This window comes from Megascapheus bottae, chromosome 7 (assembly GCF_031878675.1).
Source record: "Megascapheus bottae isolate mThoBot1 chromosome 7, mThoBot2.hap1, whole genome shotgun sequence".
Lineage (NCBI taxonomy): Eukaryota > Metazoa > Chordata > Mammalia > Rodentia > Geomyidae > Megascapheus > Megascapheus bottae.
Window position 1 is genome coordinate 62,559,458 of NC_143515.1, and position 16,308 is coordinate 62,575,765.

Below are 16,308 nucleotides of genomic sequence, written 5' to 3' on the forward strand. Positions count from 1 at the left end.
AAAAATACATTAAATAAGTCTAATAACTTATAAAACTGAAATATGTATTAAATCTATTAACACATGTCTATCTTTCATCTAATGCACCTGACTGAATTTAATAACATCAAGAAAGAAAAAGAAATGAAAAAACAAAAAAAGGTCTGAGGGCGGGGAATTTGGCTTAGTGGTATAGTGCTTGCCTAGCATTCATGAAGACCCAGGTTCGATTCCTTGGTACCATATACATAGAAAAAGCCAGAAGTGGTGCTGAGGCTCAAGTGGTAGAGCTCTAGCCTTGAGAAAGTCTAAGGACAGTGCTCAGGCTCTGAGCTCAAGCCCCATGACTGGCAAAAAAAAAAAAGAGTCTGAAACAAGAAAAGTCACTATCAAAACTCCACCAGTAGGGCTGGGAATTTGGCCTAGTGGTAGAGTGCTTGTCTAGCATGCACGAAGACCTTGGTTCAATTCCTTGGTACCACATACATAGGAAAAAAGTTGGGTTGGTGCTGTGGCTCAAGGGTAGAGCTCGAGCCTTGAGAAGAGTCCAAGGACAGTGCTCAGGCCTGAGTTCAAGCCCCACAACTGGCAAAAAAAAACCCCACCAAAACACACACAAAAAAACTCCACCAGTACCTGGGCATGGTGGCTCACACCTATAATCCTAGCTACTCAGGAGGCTGAGATCTGAGGATTCAGGTTCAAAGTCTGTGAGACTCCAATTAATCACTAGAAAAGGAGAAGTGGTGCTTGGCTAAAGGGGTAGGGCAATAGACTTGAGCTGAAGAGCTCAGAAACAGTGCCCAGGCCTAGAATGCAAGCCCAAGACTGACAAAAACAAACAAAACAACAACTAAAAAGCAAACTCCAACACTTTCCATCTTAATTTGCACAGATTTCAAACCAGATGTGTCCCTAAAGTGTCAGAGTGGAATTTGAAATAATATGTACAAATGTACCTTTCTTTTAATACAAAGAGAGCGCCCAGTTGTGCCAGGACAGTGGAGGCAAATACAGCCAGGACTTCTAATCTTTCAAACCTGAAATAAGAAAATCAATTAGATCACCAAAACTCCTTCAATCCACAGACCAGTCTCTCTACAATATGTTTGCTTTATTTATTCACTCACTTAAGAGATCAACATGGAGTCCACTATAAGCCAAATACTATCGTGATAGACTACAGAATTTCTAAGAGAACAACACACAATTAAAACAGAAAATATATGAGCCAGGCCCAAGTGGCTCACACCTGTAATCTTAGCCACTCAGGAGGCTAAGATATCAGAATCAAGATTTGAAGCCAGCCAAAAAAGTCTGTGAGGCTCTTATCACTAATTATTTACCAAAAAGCCAGAAGTGGAGCTGTGGTTTAACTGAGCTCAGGACAGGGCCCACTTCAGACCCCAGTACAGCACACAAGAAAAGAAAATTTAAAAGGAATATCACCCAGACAACTGGTGGTTTATACTTATAATTCTTCCTGTCAAGAGGCTGAGATCTGAGGTACTTGGTACAAAGTGGCAGGATACAAAATCAACCTACAAAAGTCAGTAGCCCTTTTGTATGCCAATAATATGCAAACAAAAGGAGAAATCAAGAAAATGATCCCATTTGCAATGGCCTCCAAAAGAATAAAATATTTAGGAATTAACTTAACCAAAGATGTAAAGGAATTATTTAATGAAAACTATAAAAGCCTATGAAAGAAATTAAAGAGGATACCAGGAAATGGAAAGACATTCCCTACTCATGGGTAAGAAGAACCAGCATAGTAAAAATGGCCTTACTGCCAAAATTGATACACAAATTCAATGCAATCCCCATCAAAATTCCAAAGACATTCTTTACTGACATAGAAGGTATAATCTAAAGGTTCATATGGAACAACAAAAGACCTAGAATAGCTAAAACAATTGTAGGCAAAAAGAGTAATGCAGGTGGTATTACATTACCAGACTTCAAACTCTACTACAGAGCCACAATAACAAAAACAGCATGGTATTGGCACAAAAATAGACCAGAAGATTAATGGAACAGAATAGAAGACCCAGAAATAGAACCACATACCTATAGTCAACTTGTATTCGACAAAGGAGCCAAAGATATACAGTGGAACAAACACAGCTTATTCAATGATTGGTGCTGGCAAAACTGGGCAGTCACATGCAGAAAACTAAAAATTAATCCCAGCCTATTGCCATGCACAAGCATTACCTCAAAATGGATCTAAGACCTCAGTATCAGACTGGAAACCTTGAAACTGTTACACGATAGAGTTGGAGAAACACTGGAACTCATAGGCACAGGCAAAAACTTCCTGAACAGAATCTCAGGGTCACAACAGATTGGTGAGACTCGATAAATGGGACTTCCTAAAAATAAAGTTTCTGCATAGATAAAAGCATAGCTACTAAAGAAGAAAGACAGCCAACCAACTGGGAAAAGATATTTACCAACAATACATGAGACAAATGTTTAATATCCAGTATCTACAGGGAACTCAAGAAACTAATCTCCCCCCTCCCCCAAACCCAACGAACCAATCACTAAATGGGCAAGGGAACCAAAGAGAGACTCATCAAAAGAAGAGGTTAAAATGGCAGAAAAACGTGAGAAAATGCTCATCATCCATGATCATAAAGGAAATGCAAATAAAAACAACCCTAAGCTACTACCTTACTCCAATTAGAATGGCCAATATTCTGAACTCAGACAATGACAAACACTGGTGGGTTGTGGAGAAAAAGGAATCCTACTACACTGCTGGTGGGAATGTAAACTAGTTCAGCTACTCTGGAAAGCAGTTTGGAGGTTTCTTAAAGAACTGAAAATAGACCTTCCCTATGATCCCACCATACCACTTCTGGGCATCTACCCTAAACATCATAACCCAGGATATGATAAGGACATCTGCTTAGCCATGTTCATCTCTGCACTATTCACAATAGCCAAGCCAGATGCCCTACTGCAGATGAATGAATACAAAAAATGTTGTGTATATATAATGGAATTCTACATAGCCAACAGACAAGATAAAATAATGGTATTCACTGGATTAAATTAGAGCCAATCATGTTGAGTGAGACAAGTCCAGACCAAAGGAACAAAAAAGGCTCATGGTCTCCTTGATATGTGGATATTAAATCCAACAGTACAAGAGCAATGATTCAATATTCGGGTACCCAAAGTTATGGACACGGTCTTGGAGATATAAACATAATTACATAGACATAAAAATCTATGATGGGGGCCGGGACTTTGGCCTAGCGGGAGATTGCTTGCCTAGCAAAGACCTGGGTTCGATTTCTTGGTACGACATACTTAGAAAAAAGCCAGAAGTGGTGCTGAGGCTCAAGTGGTAGAGTTCTAGCCTTCAGAAAAATCCAAGGGCAGTGCTCAGGCCCTGAGCTCAAGCCCAGGACTGGCAAAAAAAAAAAAAATCTATGATGGGCTATATACTCTATAGACATAATGTTTTATTATATAGATTAATACATATATATGACAAACCCTCAGCTTAATTTTAATTACGTTCTAAAATCTAAGTGCCAGTAATTGCATATAGAGATTCCCTTCTTGAATACTTGTTTGTTAAGCATGAGATTTGAAATATGATGTAAAAATCAATGTTAATAAATTCTTTAATAAAAAAAAAAAGAATATCACCCAGACAACTGGTGGTTTATACTTTTAATTTTTGCCAGTCAGGAGGCTGAGATCTGAGGTACATGGTACAAAGGCAGCCAGGGCAAAAAAGTCTCCTTGACTCTTGTGCACATTTTTTTGTTTGTTTGCCAGTTGTGGGGCTTGAACTCAGGGCTTGAGCACTGTCCTTGGACTTTTCTCAAGGCTAGAACTCTACCCTTGAGCCACAATACTACTTTCAACTTTTTCTATGTATGTGGTGCTGAGGAATAGAACCCAGGTCTTTGTGCATGCTAGGCAAGCACTCTACCACTAGGCCAAACTCCTGGCCCTCCTTGACTCTTATTTCCAATGAACTATCAAAAAGCCAGAAGTGGAACTATGGCTCAAGTTACCACCACTTGTGCACAAAGCACCAACCTTGAGCAAAAAAGCCAAGGGACAGAGCTCAGGCTCTGGCTTCAAGCCCCAGTACTGACAGGAAAGAAAAAAATTTCTTTATTCAGCATAATTTCTCAGGACCTAGTCATGGCCCTAATTAGAAATTACCACTATCAGAGCAGGTAGCAGTGGCTCACGCTGTAATCCTAGCTACTTAGGAGGCTTAGAGCTAAGGATCAATTCAAAGCCAGCCCTGGCAGAAAAGTCCCTGTGAGACTCTTATCTCCAATTAACCACTCAAAAACCAGAAGTAGTGCAGTGGCGCTAGCCAGGAACAGTGCCCACATACTGAGTTCAAGCCCTGAGACCAGCAAAAAAACAAAACAAACAAACAAAAAAGAGTCTCTCAGGGCCAGGAGTTTAGCGTAGTGGTAGAGCGCCTGCCTAGCGTGCACGAAGACCCGGGTTTGATTCCTTGGTACCACACACATAGAAAAAAGCCAGAAATGAAGCTGTGGCTCAAGTGGTAGAATTCTACCCTTGAGAAAGCCCAAGGACAGTGCTCAGGCCCTGAGTTGAAGGCTCAGGACTGGCAAAAAAAAAAAAGAAGTCTTTCAGAATTTCTTGCCCAAACTGGCTTCAAATGTTTAGATGTCAGCCTCCGGAGTACTGGGCCTGGGCACTGTCCTTGGGCTTTTCTCAAGGTAATTGTTCTACCACTTGAGCCACAGCACTACTTCTAGCTTTTGCTAGAAGTGTATGTGGTACCAATGAATTGAGCATAGGACTTTGTGCATGTTAGGCAAGCACTGTAATACTAGGCCATGCTCTGAGCCACCTATTATTTTAACAACCCTAAGTCAATAGAAAATAAACTAATTTGAACTTACCCAAATGAATAGACAGGGCTAGGTTTCTTCATCATTACCCAGTAGCTTATTAAACATGTTATTAAACTAAGTAAGGAAAATAAAAAAGAACCAGCATTAGAATGAGAGCTAGAAGAGAACAGTCAAAGACACATCAAGGTTTCAGAACTCCTAAATTGCTAAAAGTTATCAGTGTTAACAGATTATTCTACTAATTTACAATCTAGTCACAATGATCATCCTAATACATGGTATACACGGATGATAAAGTAAGAATTCACAGTTATGTTAAAAATTCACCATGTTGGGCCAGGAGTTTGGCCTAGTGGTTAAAGTGCTTGCCTAGCATGCATGAAGACCCGGGTTCGATTCCTCGGTACCACATACATAGAAAAAAGCCAGAAGTGGTGCTGAGGCTCAAGTGGTAGAGCTCTAGCCTTGAGAAAGTCCAAGGACAGTGCTCAGGCCCTGAGCTCAAGCCCAGGACTGGCAAAAAAAAAAAAAAAAATTCACCATGTTATGAAGTTGATGAATTATTACTAATTCAAGTCAGTTAAATAAAACCTAATACCATACTTTCTATACAGTTGTCCTGAGAACAGAAAAGATGGAAAATAGTAACAATAGTAACATATTTTATCATATACAATACATTTAAACATGGATACCTATTAACATGTTAAATTAAAACATAGATTCACACATACACACACACACACACACACACACACTATAGCTGCAAGATGTGGCTCATCTGACAGTGTCTGTCCAGTAAACACAAGACCCTGAGTTTAAGCCCCAGTTTTGCCAATATATATTATAGAGCTACATATCACTCTACCACTTGAGTCACAGCACCACTTCCCGTTTTCAGGTGGTTAATTGGAGATAAGAGACTCACAGACATCCATGACCAGGCTGGCTTTGAACTGCAATCCTCAGATCTCAGCTTCCTGTATAGCTAGGATTACAGATGTGAGCCACCAGTACTTGGCTTTCTTTTTTTGTTCCTTAGAATAATTTTTGCAGTTTTTATTGAAGTAAGGAGACTGGGTCTAGGGTTCCCTTGATAATTTACTCTTGATTCCCTAATTGTTTTCCTAGATAATTTGCTTTTTATTAGATTTAAGTGTTCTCACCTGGTTTGCTTTGCTTATGTAACCACTTTTTTGGGAGCAAGGAATCTGGCTTAGTGGTAGGCCACTTGCCTAGCATGCATGAGGCCCTGGTTTTGATTCCTTGACACTATATAAATACAAAACAAATAATAAATAAAAACACTTTTTTGGGGTTTGATTTCATACACTTTGTGTGGTTTTGGCCTATGTAAGACTTATGCTAGCTGCATGTAGAGCTGCTGGTCTTTGAGATATGAGTCCACCAACAGTCCTCTGGTTCTCCAATAAAGACTCATAATCTGGCCTTTTAAGTGGTGGCTTCTGTTTCTCACAACTGAGTTTCCTTACAACAACATCACACAGCATGCATAAATCTTAGGTTTGTGTCTAAATGTTTATCTTTTCTGTTGCAAAGTAAATTTTTCTCATGTTTTAAACTGTTATTTGTATGCAAGTCTTAACATTGTTACTTGCTTAACAAATTACTTTGAGTGAATCAAGGTCTTTATTAGTTCTAAATCAGGAGATTTAAAAAAAAAAACAACTTACCTAAAAAGATCGAAAATGGTGAGGTAAGTATAGGCAGTTAAAGCTGCAAAACAACAGAAAGGTTGATTAAAATGTTACTCAATCCTTTCCTCATTCTTTTTTCCTTCCTTGCCTCCTTCCTTCCCTCCTTGGTGTGTGTCAGGGCCTGAGTACTGCGCCTGAGCTTTTGTGCCCAAGATTAGTGTTCTCCCACTTTGAGTCACAGCTCTACCTCCAGTTTATTGGTAGTTAACTGGAGATGAGAGTCTCATGGAGTTTTCTGCTCTTGCTTGCTGTAAACTTTGATCCTCATAGTTCAGCCCCTGATTAGGCAGTATTGCAGATGTGATCTCCTGGCACTAGCTCTTAATCCATTCTTAAGAAAATATAGCTAAACGGCCGGGAGTTTGGCCTAATGGTTAAAGTGCTTGCCTAGCATGCACGAAGACCCAGGTTCGATTCCTTGGTACCACATACATACACAAAAGCCGAAAGTGGTGCTGAGGCTCAAGTGGTAGAGCTCTAGCCTTGAGAAAGTCCAAGGACAGCGCTCAGGCCCTGAGCCCAAGCCCAGGACTGGCAAAAAAGAAAAAAGAAAATATAGCTAAACAACTAACTTGCACATACCAGAAATTATCCATTACCCTAAAACAGTTTCAAGTAAACAAAAAATGTTCACTTTAGAATCTAATTCAGGGAAAATGAAGCAGCAAGTGCATATAGCCCTGTGGTCTCTGTCTGCCTCTACTATCTCTTGCTTGAAGAATTTGGGTTATTCATATTTCAAACTATGTTCAAAGTAAAGAAAAATATAGCTTTATTTTAAAAAATATAAAAAGGCAACTACATACAAGTACAAATGGTGACATACCTATACTATTAGTAGAACTGCACCACGTAAGCAGGAAGCCAGTGCATATCAAGTTTATGGAACCAAACAACAGTATCTTCCAGGACTGTAAAAAAGAGAAACATTATTATTTGCACAGTGCTAATACATTGCAATGGGTCTATAGATGTTGGGTTTTTTTTGTTGTCTTTTGTTTTTCCAGTCCTGGGCAGGTAGAGCTGGCAACCTGAGCCACAGCACCACTTCCAGCTTTTTTCTGTGTATGTGGTACCGAGGAACTGAACCCCGGTCTTCGTGCATGCCAGGCAAGCAGTCTACCACTAGGCCAAATCTTGGCCCGATGTTGCTGTTTTGGGGGAGCTCACTGGGTTCGATTCCTCGGTACCACATACACAGAAAAGGCTGGAGGTGGCGCTGGGTTCAAGTGGTAGAGTGATAGCCTTGAGCAAAAGCTTAGGGACAGTGCCCAGGCCCTGAGTTCAAGACCCAGAACTAGCAAAATAAAGAAGTAAATACACACACACACACACACACACACACACACACACACGCATATTAACAAATACTAACCCAACACATAAAACTCAAGAGTGGTAGAAATGAGTGATTTCTAAAATTTGTGCAATAATTAAGCTGAAGTTAAGAAATGACTTACCCTTCGGTCAGCTGCTACAAGTCTAAATTCCTCTAATAACTTTCCAAGAAAGGATCTTTGTGGTTTTCGAAACAGATGAATTGTCCCCTTTAAAATAAATAAAAAGTATACAAATTAACATGTAACTAATATTCCATTGATCTTTGAATAGACACAGTATTAACAAAAATTTTTATTTAGCTAGGAGTGTTGGCTTAGGCCTGTAATCCTAGCTACTCAGGAGGCTGAGATCTAAGGATCAAAGTTCAAAGCCAGCTGGAGCACACAGAAGTCTCAAAAGTCCGTGAAACACTTATCTCCATTTAACCAGAGAAAAATAGGAAGTGGCACTGTGGCTCAAGGGATAGAGGGGTAAACTTGAGCTGAAGAACTCAGGGACAGTGCCCAGGCCCAGAGTTAAGTTCAACAACTGACAAAAATAAATAAATTACTGAGTGCTTTATGTATTACAAGCACCCCGTCTCAGTGTAGTTAACCAATTAGGCTGAAATACTAAAGTCACAATGTCTTGGAACTGGGTTACTAATGTGGAAAACTTCCTGATTCAAGTGAAGACCTGGTTTTTCTATATTGTTAAAGAACATTTCATGCTTATAAGAATGTATACTCTAGCCAGGTGCAGTGGCTCACACCTATAATCCTAGCTACTCAGAAGGCTGAGATCACTAAAGACTGAGAGGCTATTATCTCCAATTAACCACTAGAAAACCAAAAGTGGTGCTGTGGCTCAAGGGGTAGAGAAGAAGAAGCCTTGAGCTGAAGAGCTCAGGGACTATGCCCAAGCCCAGAGTTCAAGCCTCACAACCAAACCAAACCAAACCAAAACAAAAAACAATATATACTCTGAGCCTGGGAGTTTGTCCTAATGGTAGAGTGCATGCCTAGCATGCAGGAAGCCCTGTTCAATTCCTTGGTGCCTCATACATAGAAAAAGCTGGAAGTGGTGTTGTGGCTCAAGTGGTAGAGCTAGCCTTGAGAAAGTCTAAGGAGGCCAGGAGTTTGGCCTAGTGTTAGAGTACTTGCCTCGGGCCAGGAGTTTGGCCTAGTGGTAGAGTGCTTGCCTAGCATGCACGAAGACCTGGGTTCAACTCCTCGATACCACGTACATAGAAAAAAGCTGAGGCTCAAGTGGTAGAGCTCTAGCTTTGAGAAAATCCAAGGACAGTGCTCAGGCCCTGAGCTCAAGCCCAGGACTGGCAAAAAAAAAAAAAATTGAGTACTTGCCTGGCATGCACAAAGACCTGGGTTCGATTCCTGAGTACCACATACAAGGGTAAAAAAAGCTGGAACTGTGGCTTAAGCCCAGCACTGGACCAAAAAAGAAAAAAAAGGCAAAAAAGGGCAAGATGTGATGTAAGAAAATGTTAACTATTACACTGTGGTGTAAGAAAATGTTAAACTGTTGATGCTCAGTGATGTATACTTTTGTGTATGTTTGAAATATTTCACAATAAAAAGGAATAAAATAATTAACTCTTTGTGTGCACACACTCAGGTTTCTGTCTTGAGGCTTGAGCTCGGGCATTGGGTTGCTGTCTCTGTATTGCTAAGGCTAGCACTTTACCCCTTTAAACCACAGCTTCACTCACAGCTTTCTGGTGGTTAATTGGAGATAAAGGTCTCAGACTTTCCCGGCTGGACTGGCTTTGAACCACAATCCTGAGTCTCTGGAGTAGTTAGAATTACAGACTTGGGCCACTGGTGCCTGGCTCAGCAAGGCTTCTTTAAAAATAGAATTCCTGGGGCTGGGAGTTTGGCCTAGTGGTAGAGTGCTTCCTAGCATGCACAAAGACCTGTATTACATATATAGAAAAAGCTGGAAGTGGTGCTTTGGTTCAAGTGGTAGCGCTCTAGCCTTGAGAAAGTCCAAGGACAATGTTCAAGCTCTGAGTTCAAGCCCTAGGACAACCCCCCCCCCCCCAAAAAAAAATAAAGAGTTCCTGCTCCACACTGATCAAATTCCACAAGGAACACAAGCTGAATTGACTAATGACTCTCCATCATTATCAGGACAAGCTCCACATTTCCCAATCTAAATTCCAACCTTACAACAACTTTCTCAATTTCTTCCTAGCTATCTCTTATTCCAGATAGAAATCTTTAAATACAGCTTATCTCATGGTGAAACCAGACTTTTCTAACCCAAGCTCTCCCACAGATGCCTGCTTCCTCATAGTACAATTTCATGTGCCACCGCTTTCTTTTTTCCAGTCCTGCACCTTAAACTCAGGGTCTGGGCACTGTCCCTAAGCTCCTTTTGCAAAACTAGCACTCTACCACTTGAGCTGCAGCACCACTTCTGGCTTTTTCTGTGATTAATTAATTGGAGATAAGAGTTGCACAGACTTTCCTGCCTAGTCTGGCTTTGAACTGTGGTCCTCAGGTCTCAGCCTCCTCAGTAGCTAGGATTCTAGGTGTGAGCCACCACTGCAGTTCCTGTGTCACGTCTTACATGAAGTTTTTCTAGATCTAGTGCCTTTTTTTTTTCTCTCTCAGCAAGGCAAAATTTACTTTTGCAAAGAGGGTGCGAGCAAATACCAACCTAATGCTTTTGAGGGTTTGCTGTATGTAACGATAGGGGCATTTTCATCCTGCCAGGACACAGTGTAAGTTCTCAGTAATTTCACTAGTGGTAATGGCTAGGCTGGCTTTACATTTTCTAGTCCTGGGGATTGAACTCAGAGCCTGGGAACAGTCCCTGAGCTTCTTTTGCTATGCAAACACTCTTCCATTAGCCACATTCCCGGCCTCAGAAAACTCTTATCTCCAAGTAGCTACAATACACACACACACACACACACACACACACACACACACACACACACACACACACGGAAGTAGAACTGTGTCTTAACTGGTAGAGTGCTAGTCTTGGGTAGAAAAACTCAGGGACAGCATTCAGGCCAAGTTTAAGCCCCAAGATTGGCACAAAAACAACTACAACCAAAAAAGCTCTGGGTTCAATCCCTAACAACAGGTAGACAACCAAACAGCCAACCAGACACACACATGCACACACACTGTATTTTATCATATTACTGCTACAAGCACAAACATTTATTATTCTATAAGAGATATTTATTTAAAATTTTCCTCTAGGCCAAGCATTGTATAATCAAGTGTCTGGGAATAGAATGTTTTTAATGAGTTTACAATCTACACAGGAAGATAAGTACATACTTCTAATACAGTTGGATATGAGATACAAATAATACTGATAATAAAAGTACTCAAATAAGTTTTCAACCCTTTATATTCCCTTCATCTTCATATCCCTTGAGTCACATTTCCTGTTTCTGCCTTTTCCTAGTTAACTGGAGATAAGTCTCTCTGATTTGTATACCAGGACTAGCTCTCAGATCTCTGCCTCCTGAGTAGGTGGGATTATGGGCATGGGTCACAGTGTCCCATTCTTCACGAATGTTTTTAGATGACCCCACTCTTCATGAGGGGTTACATATTATAAAAATAAAACATTAGGGCTAGGAATTTGGCCTAGTGGTAGAGTGCTTGCATAGCAAGCATGAGACCCAGGTTTGATTCCTCGGTACCACATACATAGAAAAAGCTGGGCGTAGGACTGTGGCTCAAGTGGTAGAGCTCTGGTCTTGAGAACCCAAGGATTGTGCTCAGGCCCTGTGTTCAAGTCCAAAAGTGACAAAAAAAATTAGTTGTTTTGTTGACTGTGTAGTTTGAGTTTAGGATTTTAGTATTACAAAAAAATTGGGGTGGGGAAAAGGCTCTCTTGAAAAAGAATTGAAGACACATAAGGTTTGCAGGGGAGTAGGTGAAAGGACTACTTTAGGGAGATGGAACAGCATATGTGAATTAGGAACAAAGGTTCAGTTCATAGATTACAGATAGACATTGTGTCTGTGTGTGAAAAACAGGCTGTCAGGAGGAGACTCTTTAACTACATCATGCTATAGTTTAGCTTGAGGTTGGGGTGGAGTTATACCATGATGAAGGGGAGAAATCTTAAGCAAGAAATTGCTAACATCAAATCTTAGAAACAGTGGTGATGGCTTTGAAGAACATAGCTTAGGGCTATTTATTAGCATTGACCCATGTTTTGTGTGCAAAAATTGTACAATAAGAACTTTTCTTTTTTTTTTTTTGCCACTCCTAGGCTTGAGCTCATAGTCTGAGCACTGTCCTTGGACTTTCTCAAGGCTAGAGCTCTACCACTTGAGCCTCAGCACCACTTCAGGCTTTTTTCTATGTATGTGGTACTGAGGAATTGAACTAGGGTCTTCATGCATGCTAGGCAATCACTCTACCACTAGGCCAAACTCCCAGCCCCAATAAGATTCACTGGAGAAACTTTTAGTGTTAACTAAGACACAGAAATATGCCTTTCTCCTAAATAGGCCACCACGAAGTTCTTGGTTTTCTGTGAGTTCTTTGGGATCGTTTCCAAAAGCACAAAGAAATCTGTGTTTCTGCTCTTTCTGGGAGTTGAACACAGAGCTTGGGGACTTTCCCTTATTTTTTGTTCAAGGCTAGCACTCTACCATTTAAGCCACAGATCCACTTCCAGTTTTCAGGGAAAACTTCTGCCCAGGACTGACCTTACATTTCAGCCTCCAGTGAAGGTAGGATTACCGGAAGAGCCACTGGCTCCAGGACGAGATAATACCTTGACAGCTGAAACCATAACTACCTGCCTACCATTAGATACAATTGGTTTTTGTTCAGAGAGGTTTCCACTCTGTAGCCCAAGCTGGCCACATCCTTAAAAGCACCATCACATTCAGCTCTCTCATCTTCACATAATGCTGAGAATTTACTATTGGATTGTTAGACATAAAACAAACTTTAATCGATTTTTTTTTTTTACAGGAAACCCCATATCCCAACAACCTTAACACACATACCGAGACCTTGCATTAGTTTCTACCAGCGGGTACAGAAATAAAGATCTGCCAGAACCTTGTCAAGACACCGGTGCTGATGAAAGTGGTTGTTGCATTAAGCTGTTGGCCGCTGAATAAATCCAAGTCGATGCGCCTGGCGTCGGCCTTACAACCCTACTGCTAACTTTGATCCCTCTTGACCTCACCGCTCCGTGGTGGGTCCGCCGGGCAGCCGCCGACGCCGGCCGCGCAGCTGGGTCGTTCAGGTCTGCGCCTCTGCGCTCATCGCTGGGCGCCCTGCACCTGAGCCACACAGCTCCGCCGCTGGCTTTTTGTGGTGATCGGGGGTAAGCGTCTCACGGGCTTTCCTGCTCGGGCTGGCTTTGAACCGCGATCCTCCGATCTCAGCCTCCTGAGCAGCCAATGAACTGGCGCCCGGCCAATTTATTTTTACACTAAGAAAAAATGATGCTCAAAGCTGGGCCTGGGGCGAGAAGAACCGAAAACGACCCGAGGACAACATTCTCCCCGGGGCCGACGGGGGTCCGGAGGGTCCCCGAAGACCCCTCGTGCGGGCAGCTACAGGACCTGCATGCTCCGGTGGACAGAGGCAAGAGGACCCGTCCAGGATACAAACCCTCAGCCCCCCAAGCCAACTCACCATGATAAGGAGCCGCACAGCTCCCGCCGGAAGACGCTCTGGGGGCCCGTTTTTTTTTTTTTTCCAGGGGCGGAAGGGGAGGGGAGAAAGAAGCTGATTGGCTGCCAGACCCCGAGGAGAGCGGAAGTACGTGCCCGCCCGTGGAGCCCCGCCCCCTTTTCACGGCGGCCTGTTAGACGCAGGCGGTCGTTGGTTGTGGACTTCGCGGTCTCGGAGCGGCTGTCCCGGCTTTGAAAGGCTGAGGTTTCCAGTCGCCAGGAGCAATTCGGGAGGTTTCCCTTTCTGGAGCGTTTTTACTTACCTTGTGTGACTTCATTTTATTAACTGAAGAAACATAACGAAAGATGCCTGGCCGGGCGGGCACGGTGGCTCAGGCCTGTAATCCAGCTACTCAGGAGACTGAGATCTGAGGATCAAGGTTCAAAGCCAGCCTGGGCACAAAAGGACCTGAGACGCTTATCTTCAGTTAACCTCTAGAAAATGGGAAGTGGGGTTTGGCTCTAGGGTAGGGCTGTAGCCTTGAGCTGAAGAGTTCAGGCCCAGTTTAAGCCCTATGACCCCCCCCCCCCCAAACCAGTGCCTGACGGGAGTTGAGTCCTCAGCTGGGGCTGGGAGTTTGGCCTAGTGGTTAAAGTGCTTGCCTAGCATGCATGAAGACCCGGGTTCGATTCCTCGGTACCACATACATAGAAAAAAGCCAGAAGTGGTGCTGAGGCTCAGGTGGTAGACCTCTAGTCTTGAGAAAGTCCAAGGACAGTGCTCAGGCCCTGAGCTCAAGCCCAGGACTGGCAAAAAAAAAAAAAAAAAAAGAGTCCTCAGCTGTAATCCGGTCCTGTACACTGGAGAATCGTCCACTTTAGGACAGCCGGGTCTAAGTGATGGGGGAAAACAAAATGAAAAAAGACATGGAACGGAATGCTGGGGTATACTTCTGGATGTTTTTTAAAGCTCATTCTTTTTTTTTCTTTTTTTTGCCTGGGCTTGAGCTCAGGGCCTGAGCACTGTCCTTGGATTTTCTCAAGGCTAGAACTCTACCACTTGAGCCTCAGCACCAGAACTTCTGGCTTTTTTCTATGTATGTGGTACCGAGGAATCGAACTGGGGTCATTATGGATGCTAGGCAAGCACTTTAACCACTAGGCAAAACTCCTGGCCCCACTTCTGGATGTTTTAAAGGCCCTATTAAGCCAGCTTCATCATAGAAGCAGTATAAATTGTAAAAACTTCGATAAAAGAAAAAAAAATCCCATAAAGCCTGTATTGCCACCGGTGGCTGATGACTGTAATCCTAGTTGGGACGCTGAGGTTTGAAGCCAGCCCAGGTAGAAATGTTTGCAAGCCTCCATCTCTCAACAAAACCAGCAGAACAGGGCTGGAAGTAAAGCTCACATGGTAGACTGCCTGCCTAGGCAAGCACCAGGGCCCTTAAATTCAAACCCACTAGGAGGTGAAGGGAGGGGGAATAGAGGAGTTAGGAAATGCAGCATATATATGTGTGTGTGTGTGTATACACGTGTATTATATATGTACACATGTATATGTCAGGAAGAGATGAATAGGGAAAAGGAAAAAATTTAAAACGTTAATACATGCTATCATGTAGAAAGTAATACTGCAAAGAATAGGTGGCTAATTGATAGTGGAGGCTAGAAAAGCTTTAACTTCTGAAGGGTGAGTCTCTGGAAATTTTTTTTTAGGCAGATACAGCCAATTCAAACATCCTCAGTTAAAATTTGGGTGAATTTCTAGATCTCAAAGTAGTATGTGGTGGAACATGGATACTACTGAATGGGTATTTTCACACCAGATGTCCAAAGTTTGGGACCATTTTTAAAGGGGTTATTCTGTGGAAAACAGATGGGAAGCATACTATGAAACTCTAGTCCAGACTAATCGTTAGGCTTAATGCTCAGAAATCCCTTTAGGCTGAAGATGGATCATTTTAAAACACGCATTGCTGGTCTCCCATGGCTCATGCATGTAATCTTAGTTACTCAGATAGCTGAGATCTGAGGATTGTGGTGCTAAGCAAGCCTGGGCAGGAAAATTTGCAAGGCTCAAGTGGTAGAGTGCTAGCTTTGACCACGAAAGTTCAGGGACAGAGCCCAGGCCCTGAATTCAAGCCCTAGCACAAAACAACAAAAAAAAATGAAACTCCACAGATTCTCCTGTTCATGTTTTTGCATCAAGCTCTATCATTTGCTATATGAAAAATTTTTCAGTGTCGCTCCTTTCTACACTGCCTGTCACTGTAGATAACCCTCCTCCCCAGCTGGTCTCTGGACACCCATTTCTGCCAGCAGATTTCCTCCCCACTCTGAACTACTTCATAGGATAGAGGCAAAATACCAGATCAGAGACTATTCTTACAAAGATCTGCTTGAAACATTGACTCCAGGTTGACATTTGCGAAACTGGATTTTGGAGAAGGTTCCCCTATTCCCTATCAGAGTGACTCACTAATACCCAACACGTTTTACATACGTTACTTGTGGCTGGAGGAATGAAGTGCATCCTGTGTGACTTCACTGGGTATATTTGACCTTTACATTATTATTTTTTTTTTGCCAGTCCAGGGGCTTGAACTCTGAGCCTATGTGCTGTCCCTGAGTGCCTTTTGCTCAAGGCTAGCACTCTACCACTTGAGCCACAGTAAGTCTGAGGGACCTTCCTGCCCAGACATGATCCTCAGCTCTCAGCTTCCTGAGTAGGGTTATAGGCATAAGCTATTGGTGTCCAACTTGTCTCACTTTATTTGTTACT

General features: G+C 42.4%; 2 protein-coding genes across 2 annotated transcripts in view; both read right to left on the bottom strand.

Moving 5' to 3' along the window:
- Positions 1–988, bottom strand: part of Slc30a6 (solute carrier family 30 member 6) — a 15,164-nt gene extending 14,176 nt beyond the window's left edge. Inside the window, exon 1 of the mRNA XM_090337192.1 lies at positions 939–988. The gene's annotated coding sequence lies outside the window, so the exon portion shown is untranslated. The remainder of the gene's footprint in view (positions 1–938) is intronic.
- LOC150060909 (zinc transporter 6-like) overlaps positions 1–16,059 on the bottom strand; it is a 16,110-nt gene extending 51 nt beyond the window's left edge. The window contains exons 1-6 of the mRNA XM_090337581.1: positions 16,035–16,059; positions 13,546–13,700; positions 8,029–8,115; positions 7,395–7,479; positions 6,545–6,587; positions 939–1,019 (exon numbers count right to left, since the gene is read on the bottom strand). Of these exons, the coding sequence (XP_090193707.1) occupies positions 939–1,019; positions 6,545–6,587; positions 7,395–7,479; positions 8,029–8,115; positions 13,546–13,700; positions 16,035–16,059 (476 nt within the window). The remainder of the gene's footprint in view (positions 1–938; positions 1,020–6,544; positions 6,588–7,394; positions 7,480–8,028; positions 8,116–13,545; positions 13,701–16,034) is intronic.
- Between the last annotated feature and the right edge of the window lie 249 nt (positions 16,060–16,308).